The 27,637-nt window shown below is 38.5% G+C and overlaps 1 protein-coding gene across 1 annotated transcript in view; it reads left to right on the top strand.

Moving 5' to 3' along the window:
- Nucleotides 1–27,637, top strand: part of crim1 (cysteine rich transmembrane BMP regulator 1 (chordin-like)) — a 440,400-nt gene that overhangs the window by 381,529 nt on the left and 31,234 nt on the right. The window contains exons 10-13 of the mRNA XM_002936373.5: nt 4,703–4,824; nt 9,556–9,765; nt 18,555–18,770; nt 27,262–27,483. Coding sequence (XP_002936419.1) covers nt 4,703–4,824; nt 9,556–9,765; nt 18,555–18,770; nt 27,262–27,483 — 770 coding nt within the window. The remainder of the gene's footprint in view (nt 1–4,702; nt 4,825–9,555; nt 9,766–18,554; nt 18,771–27,261; nt 27,484–27,637) is intronic.

Here is a 27,637-nt window from a genome sequence, read left to right on the forward strand (position 1 = left end):
ACCCTATATATATGATATATATATATGCAGCTATCCAGGCTATTAAAAAGACAGTCTGGATAGCTGTATGTTTATACAGGAAATACTTACACACACAAGATATGACCTCACAACTCGTATATCTTGGCAACTACCTAAGGTTAACATGTAACAGCAGATATACATCATATTAATAGGCAGCCATAAGCAAAGAAGAAAAATTACACTGACAGAAAACAGAGGAACTATTTAATAAAAAACACAATACAAATCATAATCTTTGTTTAATCTGTGTGGTGCTAAGGACTTCAGTCTGTTTATCCAATATACTTCACATCTCCTTAATGTCTGATCCCTGTCCCCACCCCTCCTGGGCATAGGGACCATTTCTAGGACCATCATTCTCCACTGATCCTCATTGTGTCATTGTTCAATAGTGCCTGGACACGGGTAGTTTCATGTTACCCTTCCTAATAGGTGAGCAATGCTGATCTGCAAAGTGGTCTCCCCCATGGAGGAGACGACATGGATAGACCAGTGTAATCTGCGGTGTGCGTCACCAAAATTTGGTACCTGGAAGTGATGTCACATGCCGGCGCACGCTTCTGAAAGTGGTGTCAAGCGCATGTGCACCCGTTTAAGGTGAAAAATCTCTACCTGTGCATGCGCTAATGTTTCTAATGACATCACTTGCATACTGTTTTCCGAGTTCATGTAGAAGCCAATGGCAAAGGTCCCTTACCTTTCCTTGAAGTTCTTTCTTTTGTCTCAAAATTTTAGACCGATAAAGTCGGAATTTTCACAGCGACAATTCAAAAAAGTCGAGTTTTTATGACTTTTCTTGCAGTGGCTATTCTTTGTGACTTGTTTTAGTAAGTATTAGAAATTTGCAGAAACGAGTTTAGTCGATTTTAAAGATAAAAAAATGCTAAATTATTGAGTTTTAGTAAATCTGCCGTGTAATGTTATCAAAGCAACATTAGTGGCGGAACAATGAACCTGTCTTCATTGTAGCCTTCAAGGCCCGTGCTGGAGATTAGGTGGCAGCAGGAAGTGCAGAACAGCAGGAGCTACACTCAGGATCACAGCCACAATTTTCTGTCTTCAGTGACATCCCATTACTGTAGCAGTGTACATGCAATTGGGCCAGCCACAAGAGGCATTCTATCTTTCTATCTTTCACTCTAGGAAAAGGCTGCTCAAAGCAGAGAAAATCTTAACTGTGAATGTAACTTCTATAGACACCTGGGTATATCTTTTATCAGAAATGCTTGGGACCTGGGGTTTTCTGAATAAGTGAGTTTTCTATATTTTGGAGCACCATACTATATATAAAAATGAAAATTTTAATCATAATTGTTTTTTTGATGACTTAGTTACCATCAAGCTTACGGTACTGTTTATGACAGAGAAAACGTAAATCATTATTAAAATTTAGCATTGGTTGCTTTAATTGGACTTTATGGTAAATGGCAGTCCTGTATTGTGGAGATTTCTAGATAATTCCTGGATAATAGATCCCATACCTGTATTAATTAAATGAAACAAAAAAATTAACAATCCTTTAAAGGGCATTTGAGTAAGCATTCAGATGTGGTTAGTATATTGCATTATTTGGGTTGAATGACAAAAATTGATTAGATAACAGGTCTATTAATATGTTCCATTTACTTATCAGCCATAGGGAACTAATTTAAGATGGAACATTGAGAACTGAATGTGTCCTTTTACTTTTGAAGAAAAAAAGCATTATGCACAGGGAATATCTGAAAGGAGACCGAGCTTTAGTAATATGAATTTCTATAGCAAGTTTGGTCTGCACTGCACAGATGAGATAGTAGCTATCATTTTGAAGAAGGTGAGATCTCAAAGAAAGATATGATGCTTTGATGTTGTATTGATGTCTTTTATTGAGTGTTCCTTTGGAATGTGAGTATTTATATGAATCAAATGCACTGTGTACTATATTTCAGTTCAAGAACTGGCATGGATGATCGAGTTATATTGTCAGCTCAATGCAGTGTAAAGTTCTTTATCACTCCTCTGACTGTCACATCCCAGTGGTTTTATGGCAGTATCTTATCCAAGAAAGGGCTGCTAAGATGTTCTGATGTTTTAGTGTCAGAATGTGTTAACCCCTTTTGATACTTTGCTGTCTGATACGCTCACCCTAATTACTAACCATTTGCTTTAGTGATCTAAACCAGCTTACAGTTACAAAGTCAAAATGAATCATTACATTATTGTAATCATTATTTACAAGCACCAGCCTGATGTACAGAACACAAACTAAGAGATCATATAAAGTGCAAAATGTTTGAAATACATCAAAGCAGAAATTCGCATAACTAGCAATACATTTTTATGCGGTTCATACTAAAAACTAAATTTCTGTTTTATAAGCTCTGTAAAATCTGAAGTTAGACAGATATTAAAAGCTAATTTTATGTTGGCAACACACCGCATACCTGTGGCTGTCACTGTGAACTGATTAGAAGTTATGTCTCATAATGGCGCAGCTTTAAGGTGGCCTTAAACGTTACAATAACGGTCTTTCCTTTCCATTGGTGGCAGGTAAAGATCGTTCATCCACTCCACTAACGTTAAGAGCTGAATTGTCAGATATGCAGGTAGAAACAACAGAATTCTACTCCATCTGATGATTCAGCATTAACCTACTGCTGATGTTTGGCCGCCATCAAAATATTCTACCCTGGCTGATCAACAAGATGACCGATATCCAAGGCTGTCAACCCACCAAACACACACCAAATACAGCAAAAAACTTTGTTTCGTATGATATTAGTGCATGTATGGGCACCTTAATTTAGGCCTTGTCAGTCTGCAGTTACTGTATATTGAATTACACCTTTTACTCTGTAAATGTACTAGTAGTAGGGTTACCCAGTCTATTTACAGTTTTTTTCAAGGGCCAGGAATTATATGGCTCGGGCTTAGGGCGGCACAAACTTAGGGGCAGCATGCTTCCCCGATGCTCCAGAACCTGTACTCTCTCAATTAATACAACTTCTGGAGTTCAGAAGCAGTATATTCATGAGGTATAGGCTGTGTAGTGAGGTAGGCAAAGACAGGCAGTAGAGACAGGGCAGCTTTGCCCATCTGAGTTACACTTAGCACCTCATGCCTGATATTCAATCCAGGGCAAACCACAGCTATGCCCTGGGCACAAATGCTCAGTGAATAAGCACTAAGCTGAATGATGTTCCACCTGGTAATACGCTTGCACTTGGGCATGTGTAAATGATATAGTGCCTATAGCTTTGCTTTGCAGTATACAGGTATGGGATCCCTTATCCGGAAACCCATTATCCGGAAAGCTCCGAATTACGGAATGCCCGTCTCCCATAGACTCTATTTTAATCAAATAATTCAGAATTTTAAAACTGATTTCCTTTTTCTCTGTAGTAATAAAACAGTACCTTGTAATTGATCCCAACTAAGATATAAATAATCTTTATTGGATGCAAAACAATCCCATAGGGTTTAATTAATGTTTTATTGATTCTTTAGTAGACTTAAGCTATGGAGATCCAAATTACGGAAAGGACCCTTATCCGGAATATCCTTGGTCCCAAGCATTCTGCATAACGGGTCCTATACCTGTAGTAGGGCTCTTCATGTGACCTATTCTATTTATGCATTGCAATGGGTGCTAGTCAGATAACAGCACTTTTAACAATATTATGACATCCGAATGTGTCATTTATAATAATATAATTTACAGTGGGGTGCACAAGAAAGTGGCTGAACTGTAGATTATATAAGTTTAATACATTTAATAAAGGTGCTTTTGGCACAGAGACAGTAGCTTGCTAAAGGTTCTTAACCTGATATCTGCAGAATGTTAAAACTTTTTTTTTAAACTAGTACAAACCATGTGCAGAAAGTTAGCCCTAATACAGTAGCATCTTGGTGGAAGCTCAGACTGCCTGACAATCTATTGTGTGGCTTTGCAGACCAGTATGAAATTCACAAGAGGATCCTGGAGGATCTTGATTCTAATTCAAACCCTTAAATACCACGTAATAAAGATGACTATTATTTGGGTCCAAGAACCCTGCATCTGCTTGTTGGCTCAACCTAGAAACATTAACTTTGGTTGGCCACTTATATATACTGTATAAGCGTTGGTGGATCCAGATACCCAGATCTTTCTAGTGTGAATCTTGGGAATGTGCTTCACTGAAGGTGCAACATAAAACTGAAAAATAAGTCACTTTTGCCACGTTTCAGAAGCTAGGAATCTGCAAATGTTGATAAAAAGAAAAATAAAGCAACAAATCATGCCAGGCCAAGACTTTTTAGAAATATGTCATTCTGACCACTCTATAAAGGGTGGCATTGCAGCAGAGGTTAACTAAAAACATCTCCTAGATGTATAAAGCAATCATTACATGGTCCGTAAGGGTTATGTGATATGGGTGCAAAGCTTGCTACAGTGCCTATCACCTATAGCACCCAATCAGCAGGTAGCATATACTGGTCACTTGTTTATTGGTTGCTGTGGATTACTTTGTGCCTTTTATTCCATATGGGGAATTATCTTGCGTTGTTCTCATCAAGTGCAGATAGCAATAATTAAAAGATTAATTCTGACTTCTTCAATCTAGACTGTAATTTTGTGATGCTTAGAGGGCTTAAACCTTTGTGTCAATAGTCATTTAGTCTAATCTTGTTCACTATATTTATTTATGCAATACAGGAAAAACAAGCATGGTTGTGAAACATGTCGCTGTAAGAAGTGCCCCGATGCCCCTTGCAGCAAAATGTGTCCAATGGGATTTGAACAGGACAATCATGGATGCCGTGTCTGCAAATGCAGGGGTAAGTGCCACACAATATTTAGTGAGCTTCCCTATTCTTTTTTTGACAAAATGATAAAGGTATATGAATATGATTTAAATGTTAAATAATAAACTTGAGACGTTGTTGCCTGATGATTATGGCTCCTCCAGTGAACATAAATGTCATATTCTGACAGTGTTCCTCTGTTCAGTAGAGCTTTGTTTCACTTTTGCAGTAATTTCATTCTTAATTACTACATTCTAATGAAGTAACCCATCATGGAGCTGGGAATGACTTTTTAATGAGCAGACACTGTAGCCAGATGGACGAATTGTCTCTGTGTGTGTTTTTCTTGCCATTTGGCACTTTGCGGTTGTACTGCTCACAATTAGAAAAAAACGCTCATACATTGCTTTGCATGTACACTATTATTTTCTCTATTGTTAAAAATCCATTCAGAAGTCCGAATGAGAAGTGCAATTTAAGCATTGCCTGATTCTTTTACATACCGGTACTATTTTCTCTTCCCAATGAAATGGATCCATATTCATAACAATACATAACTGGGAAGTCATTCTGAAAATTCTTAAGAGGCTTTTAACGGAGGCTGGGGTGCAAAAGTGCAATGAAGAGGCACAAGCTGATATGTTTTTCAGGCTTTGCACAATGCCTGCAGTCAGCACTTCTAGATGGAGGTGTCTTACCTGACCTGACCCCAAGTTATGTCACATTATGTCCTAGAGTCATTTGGTAATATTCTTAAAGGGAAAATAAGAAATAAATGTAAAGTGTCCCTTTAAAAAGCCACAGCTCTTATTAGTGTATAATAAGTCTTCTGCACAGTAATGTTTCCTTTAGGGGAAATTGTGCTGTGATGTATTTTCAAACAACCATGCAATAGATTTATTTTTTCAAATAATAATCAGTATCATGTGCATTCTCATAGATCAATATATCTCCACAGAGAACAATGTCAGAAGATTATTATAAAAGCAGTAAAAAAAAAACATAATTTGTGCTGGAATGCACTGGGGACCACTATACACACGAGGAGCTAAGCATAAACAAATTTTGTTTCTCCAGGAGAAACTGCAAATAAAATGCATTTTTTTTAGTTGTTTTGGATGCTTTCATATTTCAACGTTGCCTGTAGTAAAGCCTGTAAAATATTGACAAAATGTAATAACAATATTGCAGCAATAGTAGAAATGACATTAGTTAGAAGTTATTTTATAATAAAGGAGCTCAACGTTTTGGGGTATATAGCTGTCCCTTCCATTTCTGGTCCTGCATGTACTGTGACAATGAGACATCCAGAGCCACACCAGTGTAATATTCAGTCAAATGACTTAGTGAGCATTGTCTAAATGACTGTGTAATCAATAACAACCAGTCACTAGCAAGCTCTGATCTGTTAACTGAAGTAATGAAATAATATTATTGATTTGTTGCTCAAGGTTATTATTGTGAAGCTTTAGGAATCATCCATAGGAGTAATTTATTATTCCCCAGGTTGCAAGTTCCAGAGAACTAAGGGGCTCAAAAGTGGAACCCTTTGTTTTCACTTACTGAGGTCTTGCACCTGGGGTGATGCTATACTCTTGGCACCAAGCACCAGTGCAAAGAGCAGTGTCAGTAGATGAAGCAGATCCCTGTCATTACTGCCTACCTCCCCTACCTGCCCTTTTGGATGGAGCGCTGCCTAATCTATGGGGCAAGCCTCAGGTCCCAATGCTCTGAAACAGATTGCAGAGGCTTGCAGCAACTTAGTCAGTGCAGGACCCCATGTGCAAAGTGCAAAGTGCAAAACACTGACTGATTATGGCCCTTTTTAGAAAGTCTAAAGTATACCTAGGGCTTGTTGCTAGAATTTGGTTACTGCAGACACACACACTCTTCTTGCTTCTGATGCTTCTGAGGAAGTGGCGGGATGACACGAAACACGTAAAGCGTAGGTCCTGTGGGATTACATGTGCATTTTATTACTGATGGAATAAAGACTGTTTTTTACCTTTATCCTCGTGGTGCTCCACAATCTCCTTTTTTGCATTTTGTGTTGGGGATCCTTCTGGGAATGGGTCCGCGTGTAGCACACTTGGGCTGAGCGGTAAGTGCTCCCGTGTTTAGTATGTTTTTTCTGCTGTATATTGTGTTTGAACCAAAATAGGCAACCAAATGATCACCTTTCTGGGAACGTTGTGCTAGCAAACCTACCAACCTTGGTACACTCGTTCTTCACAACTGGGCCATAGTCCCCCACTTGCTACTTTACCCCATCTACTTCTTGGGTGACAGGACAGGTTAATGTTTGTACCCTGTTTTCATGGGGAAAGAGTCTACAATGTCCTATACCAGACTTTCCGATTCCTGGACTGCCAGGGGTCTACCTCTTACTGTTTTTTTGGTCCGAGCCCAAAATTCCTAATAAGGCACCATGTAAACTGCATGTAAACTGGCAGAGGACCTCTTAGCTTGGTGACAAGGGAGTATGAGGACCTAATATGAGAACCTCTATTTCATTACACAGCCCCATCATATTAGTTTTTAGATCTATTTTTAAATATTCCAGAGTTATATATTCCTACAGTAAGGAGTAGCAAACAGAAGTCATATTATTAAGAGTCTGCAGCCACATACATTTTAAACCAGAGTGACAGGGATGGCAACCAGTTTATTTTTAAATGTAAATGAACCTTGTATAATGCAGTGCTTTCTATTTAATAATGAATGATCACATTACAGACTAGGAATTCTAATATACTATACCAAACCAAATTACAGTCAGTCTCCCTTTCCTCTATCTACACAGATTCACACCAAATTGAAATCCATGGCACAGGCTTTATTAATAAAAGTGTTTTATACAATGGATGGTGATCATTTTATATACAGAAAGGGATCAATTCATTACTGTGTGCTATTGTCCATTACAAAGAATTAGTTGGTTATCGATTTCCTGTGGAATGAATTATCTTAATGGTTGGCAGATAATTCTTATTAACTGAAATGACAACACTACCCAGAAGCAGGCAGGCAGGAAGGCATTTTAAAAACAAATGTGACTGTTCAGCTTGGCTTTGCAGCCCATAATTTATAAAGCGGCAAGGACTCACTGGGAACAAGTGCAAGTGATGGAATGTTATTATTTACAATTAGTCCTGAAACGTCCTTGTGGCAAGTAAACACAGAAAAGGACTAAAGCATTTAGATACTTGCCAGACAGTGGACAATGTGTTTGTATATTTCTGCTCGTATCTCCCACCTGCACTTTTCTTCTGATTTCTCCTCCTTGTGCTGCTCTGAAAGACAGAAGAAGATGCCGTTCCAAGTCTCACTTTGGCAGAAATTAGATCTGCATGCAGAAAAGATGTTCCATAATTGTGTCAGAGTTGCTGCTCTAATTAAGATTTGCATCACATTTATTCAAAATTTGGGGATAAGTCTGTAAAGACAGGGAAGCAATGCCAAACCCCTTGTTCCAAGTCGGGAAACGTTGTGACGCACATTTTGTTCTAATTCTTTTTCAAAACTCATTGCTTGGTGGAAAGCTATAAATTTGAATTTTAACCCAGCGAAGACCTGTTGAATCAGCAGAACTTATACGAGGAGAAGTTAACTTTTAGTATGTTTTAGAATGGCCAGGTTTCCGGAATTTATTTTTTCTAGTTTTTGAATTATTTGCCTTCCACTTATACATCTTTCCAGCTTTTAAATGGGGGTCACTGACCCCAACTGTCAAAAAACTATTGCTCTGTGAGGCTGCAATTTCACTGTTATTGTTACTTTTTATTACTTACCTTTCTATTCAGACCCTCTCCTATTCATATTCCATTTCTTATTAGAACCACTGCCTTGTTGCTAGGGTAATTTGGACCCTACTAACCATAAAAGTGCTAAAATTCCAAACTGGAGAGTTGGAGCCGAATATAAAGCTAAATAATTCAATAAATTCACAAATAATACAAAATGAAGACCAGTTGCAAATTGTTTCAGAATGGCACTCATATTAAAATTGACTTTAAACTGCTAATTTTTCAATTACAACAGTAGGCAGAATATATTTCCAAGACAATACCTATGTTCATGTTGAACACAGATGTAGATTGCCCCTTATAACTTATAAACCTTATAGAGCCTCTAACAGTAAGAAATACCATAATTTAAATTCCCAATGCTGAAAAGTTAGATTTAACATATTGTAAGAAAATGATGAATTGTATTTTGTTTAACTTCACTTTGTTACATGTCCAGAGTTACAAAGAGAATGTTTCATTAATTTAGTCAGATGCAACTCACAGGCACACAATTGCACCATTGTGCTCCTTGAATCTAACTTGGTACTTCAGGTGCAAGGTACTGAATAGGGGAGCGCTGTACTTCAGCAGAGTTCTACTTGTGCTTACACTTACTTAATAGAATGTAAGTGTGATGCATGCCAGTGGGACCCATCTCCCACCCCTATGGAGCTCCTTCCATGGCGGTTGCTTTGTCCATTACAGAGCATTGGGCACTAAAATATTTGCAGAAGGCTGAGGGCCCATGGCATTTGCACCATTTTTAAGCACCATTCAACTGCTTCATAAATAAACCCTCATATGCACTGTTTTCATCAATATATTACTGGCACTTTATTTACACACTTTGGTTAAAAGAAAAAAGAAAAAGGTGTCTTTTGTATATTTAAAAGGTGCATTTATGAATAGGAAATATATAACACTAATAATGTTTTCTTCTTTATGTAATATTAACCATAAATCCTATTTATTTCAGAAGCAACAACTTCTGTGGTGCCCCCAGTCAAAACAGGCACTTGCTTGTCAATGGATGGTCGACGCCATGAAAATGAAGAGAGCTGGCATGATGGGTGTCGCGAGTGCTATTGTCACAATGGCAAAGAAATGTGTGGACTCATTACATGTCCTGTTCCTGGCTGTGCTAGCCCCACTATATACCCAGGGCAATGCTGTCCTTCATGTCCAGGTATAAAGACTTATATTGCCAAATATATTTCCTCTCTCTCTCTACCCTTTTTTCATGGTATACATGTACACAGATTCTCACTAGTACTACTAAGCTTTTTGAGCAAATAGTCTATTAGTTTGCATTACCAGGTTGGCAACTTTGTGTTCTCATGATCTATCAGCTGTGCAGTCCAGTGACATAAAGCTGCATAAATCTTAAAACAAAAATTGGCATAAATAAGAGCTTTAAATATTCCACCCCATGCTGATGGAAGTGCTGCATGATGTATTTACTTGCTACACTAATGTTTTATCAACATCAAATTGGGAACTGGGTTGGTTACAGCATTATGTCTGTTTAAGATCTATGCAGCATCAGTCATCTCCATATATTTTATAAGGAACAGTATGATCTGTGTGGAGATGTGGGAGTAAGTCATTTGTCTGCTTTATTCCCAGTCCTAATTTAAACAAACTCATTTTCCATCTGGAGGCACAGATACCAACTGGCAATCCTCATGTACACTGGGGCTAACGTCTGATATAGAACTGAGCAATTGCTTACTCATGTCATTAATTTGCTGTTTAAGCTTTTTGATTGTTTCAAGGGCCACTATATATTCATATTTGTATTTGTGTTTGACTGATGTAAATATTTATATATATATATATATATATATATATATATATATATATATATATATATATATATATATATAGAAAAGAACAGAGCACACCCTAATAGTAATCAAATGCCCAAGGTTCTTGCAAAAACCATGTATATAGCAAGACAATGAGCCGCACATGCAGGGACTTTGTTAAAAAACAAAAATGTTTTTAAGGTTTGTCCCTGAGGAAGAGCACAGTTGGTGCTCGAAACGTTGGATCGTTTTCATTAAAAAAAATTTTTTGTTTTTTAACAAAGTCCCTGCATGTGCGGCTCATTGTCTTGCTATATATATATATATATATATATATATATATACTCAAACAGAAGGACCGCTTCACACAGGACTTATGAAGAAATATAGTTTTATTCACGCATCACAAATGGAGACTGACGTTTCGGCCGGACTCCCAGCCTTTCTCAAAGTATATATATATATATATATATATATAGAAGTTTTTCTTATAACCTTCTATAGCCCTTCTATTATATTATTGTCCACTTGAAGAAGATCTCGAAGAGCAGGGGCCTAGTGACCAACAGGTCAGTTTGATATTATTTGGCAGTGTGGTCAGTGAGAAATAACAAGGGTTGGGCTGGCTCAGTGGGACACCAGGAAAAATCTTGGTGAGTCCAATTTGGCCTTGCTGCCTGCCTGCAGTTCCACAGAGGAACACAAGGCCATCTATACGTTTTCCCTGAGGGTCTGGCCTAATTGGGATTGTGGAGTAAGTAGCTGTGCAGAGTAAAACAGTGGGGAAGAAAGGGGGCAGGCATAGTTTCTAAGTTGGAGGTAGCGCATACACAAGCAGGGTCAGTGTCGGTGGTGAGACTCGTAGAGTCTTCAGTTGGTAAGAAGATGTCGGGCAGTTATGCTGCTGCGCTACTATGCATTTTTAGCTAGGGGTTAGTGATAGGGACAGTGTTTAAACTTAGGAACTATGCGATAAGGGAGGGGTTATGGGGGGTCAAGGCAGTGATAGTTAAGGGGGCTTTTAGCGCCCGGGGGTATAGTTCTCCTTTAACTTTGGGTACCCGGTGGGCCATGGTAACCCAGTCAGTCCTACACTGGAAATGACTGAATACCTCAAATTACTGTAAGCTATAATAAGTCAGGAGGTGCAGGCCATTCCTGGTCTTACTGCCTGGCATAGGGCTGGTGTTAAGGACAGGGCCCCATTATGGTCTACCCCTTCTGCCACTTCTAAACTTGCCAGTCTAAATGACATGCAAGTTATGGGATGGAGGGGATGCCTACTTGCCTCCCCTTCCTTGCCTCTTCCTAATAGAGCACTAACTAACATATTCAGTGCATGGGAGTAGCCCTGTTGTCTATGCAGAATGCAGAGGAGTTGCAGTCAATCTGCCAAAACAGTGCTGGTCTACCCACATGTCGCTGAATTACAACAATAACTTCAAAACATAAAATCAGTGGTCAAAGTATGCTAGCAGCTCCATACTGCTACATACATACAAGTTTGGGTAGGGACAACATCACAGTGATTTTTTTCCCTGATTATTTTTCATTGTTATTAAGCTTCATTTATTCATTTATTTATCCCAGCCTAGCTGACTGCCTCCATAAGCTACCATTTCTGCCTCATGCATCCCAGCAAGCTGTGCCTGTCACTTCCCACATAAAGCCATCCTTCTACCCTCCAGATTTGTAACTACTTCAAGCAGAAAATGCACATTACTTTCCCTATGATACATAAAAGCAAGATGGCTGTGCCAGAAGGGAAAAATCTTACTGGTGCATCCTGTTGTATTTGTAATTAAGTTCAGGATGATTGGAAACCTGTGGAGGGCAGTGGGAGGGTTTTATGACTCCTTTAAGAAAGTGAAATATGTTGGTTTTTCTGAAATCTGATAGTTTACAATATAAGCGCACAGACAACAAAAGACAGAAAGAGTTGGTTGCTTATTGGGACCCTCCTTCAACTTACCAGACATTTTGATTATTATCTAATTTTTGTCCCAGAGGACTAAGGATTATCTCAGTGTGGCTCAGCATGCTGGTGATCTGATTGTTTGGAGACCTTTCCAAACCAGCAGATATTAAAGTGTATGCTCAGCTTTATGAGCACAGCCCAGTACTTTTCAGAGTCTAATAGTGTATGGATAAGGTAAAGTAAAGACAAATTCTATTACAATGATAGTAATTAGAAATGAATGGATGGTCAACATGCCTCTGCTTAGTAGTGAGGAACTGATATAGCTTTCACACCATACTGAACTGTTGCCCATGAGAGTATTTGTCAATGATTAGGGTTATGTTACTCCAAGGGTACAGCATACAGAGAGGTGGTGAAGATAAATTTGATGAAGCAGGAAGTTTCCAGCACTAGCTATTCCCTTTTATTGTTCTCCTTAATTGTACAGTGTATAATGATTACTTTACAGATAGTGGCAAGGAAGTAATATATATGTTGACCTTTTTAGATAGATGTTGTCCTAACATGAATGTTAACTAAGTTGTTCTATGAAGACCAGAATTATTTCTCTTTAAAAAAAAATGCAATTCTTGCTTAGTTCTTCTTACTAAACTTTCCCTGCTTAAAACTCCTTGTCCAATTGAGATAACTGTCTTATTTTAATGCCCAAGAGGTAGGTTGACTTGCCTTGAGTGATAGTTCTAAAAATTAAATCAAACCAAATATTACTGTTTTAGCATAAGTGTCTATCATCCTCTCACTGACAGTTTCTATGGAAAAGGTTTAATGTATCTCCTTGTAAGCAGAGTTGGTCGCTTTAAGCAAGGTTTCTCTCAGCCGTCTGGTTGAGGGATGTCATATTATAACTCATTATTATGTCAAGTAACTTTGGCACTAAGCAGACATTAGACCGTTGTCACTGAAGGACTTGTTTTAGGACAAAAAAGAAGACATTTGCTTTGGCCCTATACTCTTTAGGGGATGTCAGTGGCCAGAGAATGTTCTTGAAAAAAGTACAATTTACATGATGTATTTGTGAATTATATGTTTAAAATGTTATATACACAATGAGGAGTTCCAACCCATAACCTCCAACTGTTTCTTCCCTTAGGCTAATGCCAGACGAGGCGTAGGGTGGATATTTTCGGCAGGCAGAAAAGCGATTGCTAAAAATTCTGCCCTATGCCTCCTACATGTGCCTGCACCCGAATGAATGAGATACACTCGGGTGCAGGCACATGTAGCTGATACGCGCATGAAAACGTGAGATAATGCAAAGTCTCGCATTTTTATGCGTATATCAGCTACATTTGCCTGCACCCGAGCGTATCTCATTCATTCGGGTGCAGGCACATGTAGGAGGAGGTGTAGGGCGGAATTTTCGGCAAACGCTTTTCCGCTTGCCGAAAATATCCGCCTTACACCTCGTCTGGCATTAGCCTTACAGTATGTACTTAAACATTGGCCCTGTATCACAGTGAAACTTCTAAATACACTCATACTGTAGTTTGGGCCTCTTCTGCTTTACCCTGCTGCCACTAAAACAAGCTAGTGCCCGTTGTGGGTCGACTAGACATAGGAAACAAATTCATATAGGTATTGTATAAAATAACATTTTCTTTTTAGGCCCCTTTCTGAAAAGGACAATAATCCCTATAGAAAGATGTAGATATCAACAGCTGTATCCACTAAATTGTATTCTAGAAGCATTATAATGATTTAATGTCTTTTGAATTTACTAAACCTGTTTATTGTTGACCCTAAGAGATTATATGTGAGATTCAATATTGCAAGCTTTATATTTCCCATTTTATCTAAATGGTGTAGTGCTGATATATCCTGAATCGGCTGCCAAAGAGAAGAGGAAGGGGTAGAGAATGTTTTGTTTGCTAGTGACATTCATCTCTGTTGATGATCAGTTGAAATGTGGTTTGACTTCAGGAAAAACCACAAGTATGAGAACAATGATAGACTGATTAATGTTGCTTCACTGGATACCCTTCCTAACTTAGCATTATCTACGTCAATGAGCAGTCTGATTCCTTGGAGATCCTAGCCTAATCCTTGTGGCAGCAAAAAAAAATGTTTACAGCCTCTTTAGCAGCAGACTGCTTAACACAATCTGAACTAGTTCCTTTAGTAATGATTGCCTTATAAAGAATAAGACAGTCAAAGGAACAAATGGTAACATTAATCAATGACATTGCTGTAGTTATGGCACAATAATATTGAATATCTTAGCCTAAGTAACAGACAGAGGCATACTTATAAAATACTTGAGAAAGACACTTCAAATATAGAATGTGATTCACCCTTTTAAATATACTGTATGAGATTAAACATGGCACCCACTGGCTGTTAAATGGAGGAGGGACACATTCTTTAGTACTGTTGCACATTTGGCATTTTGGCAGCAATGGGAAATGTCCCAGGTACAGCTAGACTGGTGCAAGTAGTTCTCTTGTGTAGTGTGCAGTGTGTATTGTTGATTTAAAGGATAAAGCTGGCAGTCTATTCCCCTTTCCATTCTCGTCTCCTTCATATATTTATTTTATTTACAAAATAAATTAAAAAGGACACTTTTATTTGGATATATTTTTGTATCCAACATCAAAAAATAAGTTATCAGCTAATTGGGTGCTTAAAATTAACTGTAAGTATGATGTAGGGATGCACTAAATAATGGCTTTGGCCGAATCTAAGCCTTGTTCAGCAGGTTTTGGATTTGAGTGCCTGGGAAATGAAATATGTCACTTCTGGTCATGTGAATAAGGAAATTGCAAATAGTGGCAGCCTTTTTTGACCCTTCCTTACCTTAGATTGCATAGGCAAATTTGGGTTCAGATTTGTTTTTGTGATTTAGAAATCTTCATGAAAGATTTGATATTCAGCCAAATTCCTAACTAGTGAATAAAACTGTAGCCTCACAGAACAATAGTTTTGAGCTGCCGGGGTAAGTGACCCCAATTTGAAAGCTTGAAAAAGGCAGTTAAAGAAGGCAAACATTAAAAAAAAAAATGATAAAAAATGAAGACCAATGGAATAGTTGCTAAGAATTGGTCTAAAGACAGGTTCTAAAACATAGTAAAAAGTTAACTGAAAGTTAACTTAAAGGTGAACTACCCCTTTAATATCTCAGTGAGTATTTTTAAATATTTACAATAATACATTTTTAAATATTTACAATACAAAAAAAATTAATGGTGCTTAGAGATGTCATTTGTTTTCCATGACCCACTGAAACCTCAGTATTTTAAGAAATAAGGCACCTTCATCTTTAGGAGTTACAGTTAGAGAGGGTACATTGCTTATAAATAAGTAAGCTTGGACCAAACGGAATCTTTATCAATAGATAGCAGGTGAATGGCTGTAGAATTACAATGCAGCATGAGTTTGTATATAATGCAGCTTGTGTCTTCAGGCACCCATCCTAACAGAGATAAATAAAGACCATCTGTGGCTGCATAATAAAATCATCAACATAAACGTTTGACCTAATTATTATTAATAAGCTGTTGTTATACCACCATTGGGCTGTTAGATCTGCATGCTGCTCTGTACACCAGGACCAAATGCTAATAGTTATCTCACGCAGAGGCTGAGGTCTGGAACAACAGAAGGTCGTGTTATCTGCTATGCTTGGCCTGAACTCCTCCAAATGACCACAACAGAATACACAGCAGTAACCAAGTTATATAGAAAAGAAGGAAAAGTAGCAAACTGTGAAATAAAAAAGTGAAATAAATAAAAAGTTAATTCACTGTGGTTTAACTGTTAGTTATTTCCTTTAATTTGAAAATGAAAGACCTTGCTTCTGTTTTAATTCAAGAACAAAAAAAGCAAAAAGGGAATTCAAGGATCAGTCATTTTTTTTAACATTATGACCAAAAATGTAAAATTATTTAGACATTATCTTGTTAAAATAATATTACATTATAATTTTTTACAGCAATCAGAAAATGTGAAATATGCACAGTATTGCCATGGCTCATACTTTGTCATCAGATGCTAAGTCATGGGCACTGTCCTTAGAGGTCATTTACGATGACCCTGGGCAAAAATGTTAGAACACTAAGGGGCCCCTTAGTCTTCATACAGAGGGCACTTGTAGATAAAAGATAAAGCTCAAGGTGCAGATCCTAGTGTCAGCGGGTGGGAGCCGCCCCTGAACTTGCACTAGCCACCCCTAAAATTACATATCTGAAGTTAGGTGATAGGAAGGGGTTGGGAGGAAATACTTATGTGCTTCCCCCCACCTGCCCCTCACGAATAGCATTCTGTGTTTATGTGGGAAAGGGTTGGGGCGCACCAGTCTCTGTGAAATAGAGCATTGAAGGCAGTGTGCAAACTGCAACAAAATGGATTGCATCCCTGCTTTCCAATTGCTAAATGACCACTATTGTCTCCTAATGCCAGATTAATGTATCCCATAAAAGTTTGTTTTTCCTGCTCAAAATACAAAAAAGTATATCATAAAGGCAGAACACCAAAATTATGCACGGTATTTAAATTTTGCAGTACCCAAATAGCAGCTGGGTAAGACCATATACTTCATCCTGCATGTACAAGAAAAGTCCTTTACCTAAATATTTGTGTCCCCAAGGAACACCACATCATTTCCCATGATATTTTCAGCAGGTATCATTGATTGGAATGTGACAGAAGGGTTTTGCGAATGTCTGTTCTAATATTAGACTTACAGAAACAGTGATAATAAGGAATACATATGTGCTTAATGTATGCACTCAAAAAAGATTCAATAAGAAAAAGATCAAAACAGATGTTTTAGAAAATGTCAGTAGACATTCCAGATAACTAAAGAAAAAGGTTTTATCAAAAAACATCAGTAACAACTGTATATAAGCTTTGAGGCAGTGTTTGTCACATAGAGTGATTTAGTTGCCCACGATAGATCTCTGCTACAAAACGCCTTTTGTTGCTATAGCAGAGACATATCGCAGACAACTAAATTGCTCCATGGTGGCCATACAGGCCACTCTTTGGATTATCCAACCCATCAAATTATCACATTTCATGGCCAGCTTATTCCTACCTTGGTTCCTGAATGGATCCAAGCTAGTCTACAGGGAACTGCATGACAAACCTGATCCATTCAGGTTTGTAATGTTTAAAAACAATCATAAATGGAATAATTAGTAGCATAGGTATCCAAAACTATACAGCTGGTGGGTCATAGGGGCAGCCGTAAGAATGAATGCATCTTGGATGATGAACAACTTAAAGAGCATAGCAGGCCATACAATGCTTTTATGAGTTCCAATAATACATAATAAAGGCAAAACATGACAGAACCCCTTATTATATAAAACTTTATATCTCTTTTATAGGACATCATGTTCTTCTTCTAGGCAGAAGTATAAGCAAATACATGTATATATTCCAAATATTGTAGAGTTTGAGATCCCAGATGGCTTTAATTACAATCTTTTTTTGCAGGAATATATGAAATTGCTAAAACAGCCTGCAATTATATGTTTTGAGATGCTAATACTTTCCAGTGTTCATTGACCCAGCATCCATTAAATGCTGTACAGATTTCAGGCACTGTAGTTCTGAAAACATGCTTATCAACCTACTGCTCAGACACGGGCAGCTGTATTACACGTGTTGTACCAGAGTTGCCAATGGTATGAGTGAAGACACTGTTGCATTATGTAGCACTGTATCATTGCTAATTGTTTTTAGTTATAGACATAGTTATTCCACAAGTGATTATTGCACTGGAGTCCTGTAGATGAAGCACATTACACACCTACACTCTTTTCCCACTATAATGAATGGTGTGCCTAATAAATTACTGAAGCCTGCACTAATTAGCTGATAGTTTGGGGGACTCCCAAATGTTTTATCTGAGTGGACTTGTGTTATGGGTAGAATTTTGTTTATGATTACCAGGTTATATATACAGGTATGGGATCCCTTATCCGGAAACAGTACCTTGTACTTGATCCCAACTAAGATATAAATAATCCTTATTGGGTGCAAAAAAATCCTATTGGGTTTAATTAATGGTTTATTTTAGTAGTAGATTTAAGGTATGGAGATCCAAATTACAGAAAGACCCCTTATCCAGAATACACTTGGTGCCCAGCATTCTGGATAACGGGTCCTATACCTGTATAATGTACAGTGTATAATATGACAGTGTATAATCATATTCTTTGATTCATATCATTCTTTTGACAGATGATTCCAATGCACGGAATCCAGAACTTACAGACCCATCCATTTGCCATGCTCCTGGAGGGGAGTACTTTGTTGAAGGTGAAACCTGGAATATCGACACTTGTACCCAGTGCACTTGCCATAGTGGGCGGGTGTTGTGTGAAACTGAGGTCTGCCCACCTCTTCTCTGCCAGAACCCAACACGTACCCAGGATTCTTGCTGTCCTCAGTGTCCAGGTATGCTGTTAACCTGTGTGAGTCAAACATATTGGTGATCATTTATAAACACTGGCCAATAACTCATAGCAACCAAGCAGTGGTTAGATTTTTCCAGCCAGCTGCAGGCTGAGCATTGAAAGCAATCATCTGATCGGTTGCCTTCAGTTACTGCACAGCTGCTAATATTCCCAGTGTTGATAAAAAACCTGTGAAGAAGTCTATGCAAACATAGAAAAATGAAAGGTGGAGCTAAGACTCTCACACCTGGAATTCAATCCTTGCAAATACTTTTAGTATGGCATTGCACACACTGTGTTTCAGGAATTGTCCACATTATTAATTGAAAGAGACAGACCCGGCAATGCAGAAAGTCACAGAAAATCACAGCTTTCATTTGCCATTACATTTACAATTAAAACAAACGAAGTCATTTAGACTTACATTTCCTTTATTAGGCAAAGTTTTGATTCTTCTGTTTGAGCAAAATATTTCTAAGTTTGTACAGAATTAAGGGAACCAATCTTTGTTTTTTAAAAAAGAATGCCATGCCAGTCTAGGGGGCCCATTTACTTACTCACGAACGGGCCGAATGCGTCCGATTGCGTTTTTTTCGTAATGATCGGTATTTTGCGTTTTTTCCGGAAAATTATCGCGACTTTTTCGTTACCAATACGATTTTTGCGGAAAAACGCGGTTACATTTACAATTAAAACAAACGAAGTCATTTAGACTTACATTTCCTTTATTAGGCAAAGTTTTGATTCTTCTGTTTGAGCAAAATATTTCTAAGTTTGTACAGAATTAAGGGAACCAATCTTTGTTTTTTAAAAAAGAATGCCATGCCAGTCTAGGGGGCCCATTTACTTACTCACGAACGGGCCGAATGCGTCCGATTGCGTTTTTTTTCGTAATGATCGGTATTTTGCGTTTTTTCCGGAAAATTATCGCGACTTTTTCATTACCAATACGATTTTTGCGGAAAAACGCGGTTACATTTACAATTAAAACAAACGAAGTCATTTAGACTTACATTTCCTTTATTAGGCAAAGTTTTGATTCTTCTGTTTGAGCAAAATATTTCTAAGTTTGTACAGAATTAAGGGAACCAATCTTTGTTTTTTAAAAAAGAATGCCATGCCAGTCTAGGGGGCCCATTTACTTACTCACGAACGGGCCGAATGCGTCCGATTGCGTTTTTTTCGTAATGATCGGTATTTTGCGTTTTTTCCGGAAAATTATCGCGACTTTTTCGTTACCAATACGATTTTTGCGGAAAAACGCGAGTTTTTCGTAGCCATTCCGAAAGTTGCGATTTTTTCGTAGCGTTAAAACTTGCGCAAAAAGTTGCGATTTTTTCGTAGTGTTAAAACTTGCGCAAAACGTCGCGCCTTTTAAGTTTTAACGCTACGAAAAAAACGCAACTTTTCGCGCAAGTTTTAACGCTACGAAAAAATCGCAACTTTCGGAATGGCTACGAAAAACTCGCGTTTTTTCGCGCAAATCGTATTGGTAACGAAAAAATCGCAAAAAATACGAAAAAGTCGGTCGGAATTCGTGTCTTAGTAAATCAGCCCCTTGGGGTGACCTAACAAGTCAGCAAAATAATTTCTTTAGATTCTTAAATCTGAGACTATTGTTCTATGTTTTCAGTGGTAACCACTGTTACCATTCGTGGGAGAACAATTCTGCCCCATAATGGATCATGTCAATAAATCAAATTAGCATAGTCTGTAGGAATTTATTAAAATCTACCCATGTTTAAAAAAATACTTTCTAAGAATCTGTATGTATGTATATACAGTAGCATTGCCATTGTAGTTCAGTGTACACTTGTATCTTATAGCCCTGAAAAAGCACACTCACACATGCATTATTCCATTTAATTCATTGTTACGTAATTGCTCTGAGCTTTACTACAAAGATGGATGATTGTCTAATGATTTTTTGTGATTTATTTTGTCTCGTTTCTATGTATATTGATTTATTCCTCTATTACAGCACCTCCTCAGTTTAACCGTAAGGAGTTAGACTTGATGGATGGTGGCTCTCATCCCATGTATGATTCTTCGGTTACTTCAGAGATGCACTGGCATTTCTCTATAGGCACAACCCCAACTGACACAACTAGCTATGTAGCACATGATGAATAAAAGAGATATTTTAATGTGTTATTTGAGGAGGGAAATTTCACTCTCCTCGAATAGAGTGCAATAAGATGCCCCTCACTCTGTATGCAGGACTGTGCACAGGAGGAGGTGGGCATAGGTATTCCCTGGAACCCCCATAGCTTGCCCATCATTTAGAATGCACAAAGTTGGGGGATAAAATTAAATTTTGCCAAACACATAAGAGTCTCAGTCTTATGATGTTTTTTCTGGCACCAAATGCATTGGAGCCAATGGGTGTTCCTGTGTTATTTTCTTGCTCTAAATGCATTGAAGTTATTTCTTCTCATGATTTTTCAGTAAAAAAAACTTGTAAAAATTTTTCTTAAACAATATTCATGCTCAGATTCCGGTGCGCATTCATTAACATTTTCGCCACTTGTGAAAATGCACATTTTCTTGTGCCAGGTGCATTAATGTCAGTAGGCAGTTTATCTCATATTTTTTATGTTTTTTTTCCTGCTCGAAAAAAATGGTATTTTTTTCCACCACAACAAATCACATTCTGAGATTTTAGAGCAGATTCAAGAACATTTTTACCACTTGCTAAAAACTCTCAAAAAATGCTCATCCCTACATAGCTTCCCCCCTGCCTGTGAGAGCTGTACTCTGCGCCCTGTTTAGAGCATGGACTCTAGCGCTCTAGCACTGGCTATTGCACCACTCATAAACAAGCCTTCTTATTCTAATGGGGTTATATAATAAAAGATGCTATGCTTGCCCAGGAGCAGTAACCCATAGCAACCAGTCAGCAGAAGGCATTTTCTGGTCAACTGTTTAAAAGCAAACATCTATTATTGGTTGCTATGGGTTACTGCTCCTTGGCATTTTATTACATATTGCGGTAAGTCAGTTGTTTACATCACTGCAAGGATTTTAGCCATCCTAAGCAAGCTTAGCAAGGCAAAGGAAACAGCAACAGTGTTTAAATTATGTCATTTTAATATTGGCTTTGCCCTAGCTGTCTGTATTTGACTTTTTTAAGTTATATAGTTTGAAAAACTGCAGTTCTGACAAAAGTGCTTGAACTGACATTGCTAGAACCAGACACAATAATTTATTGTTTCATATGAAGGAACACTGGCTTGGTTGTAGTTCCATAGATATGTTTTCCCAGGGGGTCAATAAATCACAGAGTTAACCTTGACAAATGTCAAGAGTCAGAAAGAAACCTTACATACCCCATGTTCTTGGTCTTGATTAAGTCTATGCCTGGTATTTAAGAGGCCATTTCAGCCGAGACCTTGATTTGCTCAGTTGAAAGGAATCAACACACAAGTGGAAGGCAGGTATTTTCCATATATGGATCCTCCTTGTGGAGAAGAGCAAATAAAGATAAAACATCTTGCAAATAAAAATATTGATTATTCTGCCTCATCTGCATTCCATTTCACACAGTCTTTATTAGAACACAACAGAATACCATTCTAGCACAGAATGTGCTAAGTTGTTTTTTTAGTGATGGAAAATGGACACACAAAATGTTAAAATTGCAAAGTATATTAATCTTAACATAGCAACACAATAAGGCAACTGTGTTCTCTTTGTATTAGGAAATCATGTTTTGCTTAATCAAAATGATCAAAATATATCCTTATTTTCCATCACAAGCATAGTGCAAAACAGTATTTTGAATGAAAAATTGTGCATACATTGATTCTACATAGAAAAGTACCTGTGGCTCCTTTGAAAAACAGCAAATAGAATTTTGCTAATAACATGGGTCAACAACTATGCACGGTTACTCCTTTGACCCATACGTCATTTTAGAACCAGAGGAACTCCAATAAGGAGAAGCATGTGCACTTACGTTATTGTCCATGTCTATGAGACAGAGCTGAACGGTGAGATTTCCAATGCTGTCAAAGGCTGCAGGGTTAGTGAACACCTTGTCCAACACACTGTGAACGTGTGAGCAAGTTTAAGGTGTTTGACTTACATTATTCGTTTATAAAGCGTTATATTATATTATACCTTTACTTGTCCTTTTGGCATTTAAGAAATATGTGCCCCTTTAGCTTGCTCTAAGGAATGCGTTGATACAAGGGAACTTTGGATTTATCACCAGCTGAACCTGGCAGGAATTCCAGGATCCTCTTAGTGAGTTAGGTCAGTAGTCGCAGCTGACTGGCAAGCACAATGGATGCTAATGGCATTCTAACACAAATACTGTGGAAACTATGTTTATGGCAACTAGCGTGCTATTTGCCAAAATGAATACTAATTTGCACCCATATTGGTACATTGAATGCAAGTTGCTATGGGTGCAGCTGGAATGCACACAATTATGATAGAGTTGTGGAAAATGCTGAACTGATGATACAAAACATGGCAATCTGTCAAAAAAATTGCACATCGCACAGTGTGCCATGTCCTGAATATGATATGTTGCTTTTCTGTGTGTTTGCTTTATACATACAACAGAAACTGGCAAAGTGCTTGTTAAAGCTGAGCCAAAGTAGCCAAAGTGTCCACTCATCCATTTGTGGCTAATAGGGGAGCTGTGTCTGTTGTTGATGAATGCCTTGGTTGGGACAAAACTATACTTAAAACCTGAGCTTAGAATACAGAGAGTTGAGTATTCAGTGTTTTCATTTAACCCTACCCTCACACAATACACTGCTATCTATTCAAGGTGATTGTAAGTAGGGTACATGGCCACTGAAGTAAAACCTTTATGAATTCAGCTGTTACTGGTTATCAAGGGATCAGATTTTTTGCATTGTTTCTTTAATACATATGCAGTGGTTGGGTTTATAGAACTACAAACTAATTTATTTGCTAATAAAGCACTTATATAGTATGTACCTACTCAAACATTTGATCCATTTCATAATATTTTCAATTTAAACAATAACGTATCATTTTGAAAACACACTAAGTGGTAAAAGGAAAGAAACATGGACAATTATCTGTACTGAATGTGTAGCCCGGGGGTATATAATGTTGCCAGATACAGTCTTAAACGGATACATGCTCTGGTTCATGACAGAGAATACGATTCCAGGGAAGGTAGAAGATTGCACACAATCCTGATTTCTGGAGACTCCTATTTACATATTCAGAGCTACTCTAGTTGCCTTTCACTTATTGCATTGTAAGGATGCTACAGTCAGAGATCATACGCAATTTGTATTTGGAAATGAGTGTTATAGCAGCACCAACCTGGAATACTTTATCCAGAAAGCTAAGGAAGCAAGGACACAGTATACAATATATATACACTACAGAGGGACAATGGCTATGCAGTCCTTCTCTCTGCACAATTACTTGACCCAGCCAAAAGGGAGCAACATATGTTTTCAAGGACACTATTGAACTAATGATTGTATTCTGAGCCTCATTGCTTTTATATTAGCTGTCTTGAAGTCCAAGGTCATACAGGGCAATTACACATGGTTTCTTCTTCCATAATTGTGTGGTACACGCTGCCAGGGATACATTGGCCTTTATTCAAGTAAAACAGATAAAGACATTTTCCTTTATAAGCTCAAACACTATACTAAGCCATCATGAAATGTTCAGTATGGAACAGTGTCATGTTTAAACAGACCCATTTTCTTGTTGTGAACATACTGTAAGCCTAACCATTGCACCACCATAGTCACATTTGAATGATTAATTTAAGTCAAAGGGTTTGGTCACCTTTACATTAATTTTTAGTATACTGAAGAGAGTGTTAATTCTGAGACAATTTTCAGCTGGTCTTCATTTTTATTAGTTTTTTAATGATTTAGCTTTTTGTTCAGTGGCTTATTACTATCTCTGTCCAATGCACATAAGCAGATGACAGACACCAAATAACTGGCAAGGCACACTTTTATGAGAATATGTATTATTTACTTTTAAATGCGCATTTCCCTGATCTCTGTACAGCAATGATTTTCATTCATCTTGAAAACTATATGGAGGCTGCATTAGGTTTGACATAGTGTGAGCAAATGAGGGGAACGCCATGCAGGTTCTGTATATGATGTCTAGTAATTGAATGCACAGCGGATGGCAGTTTTGACCTTGTACGGGTCTGAAATAATTACGTGGTGGCTTATTCCTGAAATAATAGCGAACCTGCAAGAACAGGTCAGGACCTGGAGAGGAGATTCTGGGTATGTTTATGTTTTATTGGTGCTTCCTTCTGTATTCTCTGAGCAGATTTCTTGTGTAATTAGAGCAGATTTGAAGGTAAGCATTAGGAGACAGAACCTGCCTCTCCACAAGCCATGTCTTGCTTTATCTTGTTTGGATTCCCCAATGTACTGCAGGCCTTAGCGCATGGCATACCCATGGTGAGACAGATGCTTCTGAGTATTGTCACTGGAACCTGAGAGACTGAGGCATTAAACTGATTTCTGTTTTATTTAGGCAGAGACTGGTAGGGCAGAAGTATAGTAGCTGCTTTTGGGCCCCAGTTACTAACAGCAGCAATGGAAATGTGCAACTGTTAAAGGGTTCCCATAAAAAACTTTAATTCCAAGCAACTTTCTAATATGCATTACACTGTGAGTACAAGGGATGGCTCATGGCCTCCTTGCTGGCTGTGGATTCAGGTATATGTGTGTAAAAATACATTTATATTTGGAAGTCCAGGTAGTGTTTATGCACCTTTTCTGCATAAGCCTAACGGAATGAGCTCATGTTAAAAAAAGGGGCATATATTACCTTTAAAGAGAAAGTAAAGGCTCCCCACAAAGTTTATGAGAACGGAAGCAACTTGCCAATATACATCCATCCATTTTTTATTGTTTAGCAGATATAAGCTCTACCATGCCATATGCCATGTGTATTCATTTCCTGTTGTTGAGTACATGGGCACTATTTTAAAAGGATCAGACTTGAGGGAGGTGTGTGGTGGCTCTGTAGCCTTGCTATATCCATTGCTGGCTGAAGCTGAAAGTGTGCCCAAAGCAAGCCGTCCTCGATCGCAACCTGTCCCACTGCTTAATAATGTCAATCACCAGCTCCTCCCCCTCCAACTTGTAACTGTGGAAAAAAAAAGGCATTGCATGGCGGCCAACCATCACTGTTGCACCCTAGGCAGTGGCGTTACTACCCCACTATGAGTCCCCCTGCCAAAAAAATCTTTGAAGGGGCCAAGCACGTAGACCAACCCCCCCATCCCACCCTTCTCACATTAGTGATGTGCGGGCAAGCCGATACCCGTGGGTCCTGTGGGGTTGGGTGGGTTCAGGCTGACCTCAGCACATCACTAACATGAGCAGCGGTCGGTTCAGGTTGAGCAAATTTTTCTTGACCTACACATCACTAGCTCATGTCCTCTACTCACCACTAGCTTCCATTACCTGCTTGAGCTTGGGGGGGTATCTACACCTATGGAGGAAGTAGACCATCTGCGACTGCGTGGTCTACTTTCTCTGTAGTGCCACGTACCCTAGATACATGCCTCTTTAGCCTACTACTAGTTCCAGTCCTGTCCTATGTAATAAAAGGCACAACATTTGGCCAGGTACAGTAACCTACACAGGCCCGGATTTGTGGAGAGGCCACAAAGGCCCGGGCCTAGGGTGGCAGAAATTTAGGGGCTGCAACTAGATTTTGAAATTCTGCCCCCATACAGAGCAATAGGGGAGTCTAACTGATTGCGCATGCGCACTCACGCGCCGGGGGGGGGTTCACGCATGGGCGCTCCGGGAGGAGGGGGGGGCGATCAAGGGGGGCGGCCTCGGGGTGCCCAGAACGCAAATCCGGCGCTGAACCTACAGAAACCAAAAAAGATGTTTGCTTTTAAACAGGTGGTAAATGAGAACTGTAGCAAACTTTGCATGTTATATTACTTAATGCCAAATCTGCTATATGGCAGTTACGTGCAAGGGATGAGTATGAACTTTTTGTACTAAAAGCAATAGGCAAAATGATTCTAGCAAGGAGTTTTACAATATATAGATTTCTGGTGCTATTTTTAGTGCAATCAATACCCCACATTTATTCCTCCTAGCTGTGCTTTTCATGCATTTACTGGGCCTGCAGAACTATACTTCTGAGAATTACAATTACACTAAATTGCGCTTGTCGTTTTTAAAGAGGGCTCAGAGCTAGTGTGTAGAAGCTATTTTGACTAGATTAAGAGAAATATAACAAATCTTTTTAAGTTTTATTAAAAAGCTCCTACAAATGATAATATCGTACCAGCACCCAAATTCTTTACAGTAGAAGGCCAATTGTTATTTATATTTGATATACAACTAGAGTTAGAGGGACGTGATCACAGGGGATGTTAGATCATGCCAGGAAAAATACACATTACACAAGATATCCATGGCCTTTCAACATGTAGGTAATTTGAGCTGAGACTTCCTGCCGCTAAATGTCTCCATTCACTCTTCCAGATGATTCTCTGCAGCCCTCTGTACCAAGCAATGAGAGTATACCCAGCTACTGCAAAAATGACGAGGGCGACATTTTCCTGGCTGCTGAGTCTTGGAAACCTAATGTCTGTACAAGCTGCGTCTGCATGGACGGGATTATCAGCTGCTACTCTGAATCCTGCCCACCCGTAACCTGTGAGAGACCGGTCCTAAGGAAGGGTCAGTGCTGTCCATATTGCATAGGTGAGTTCAATGGGCCGTGACAAATTTTTAAGCAGTAAACACTGTTCATGTTGGCAGCGATTGCCAGATGGGAGGACAGCAGTATATCTTTTAGGTCAATCGTGAGCGATGAGGTCATCATAATAGGATGGTACAGTAATAATAGAGTACAGGC

This window comes from Xenopus tropicalis, chromosome 5, assembly GCF_000004195.4.
Source record: "Xenopus tropicalis strain Nigerian chromosome 5, UCB_Xtro_10.0, whole genome shotgun sequence".
Classification (NCBI taxonomy): domain Eukaryota; kingdom Metazoa; phylum Chordata; class Amphibia; order Anura; family Pipidae; genus Xenopus; species Xenopus tropicalis.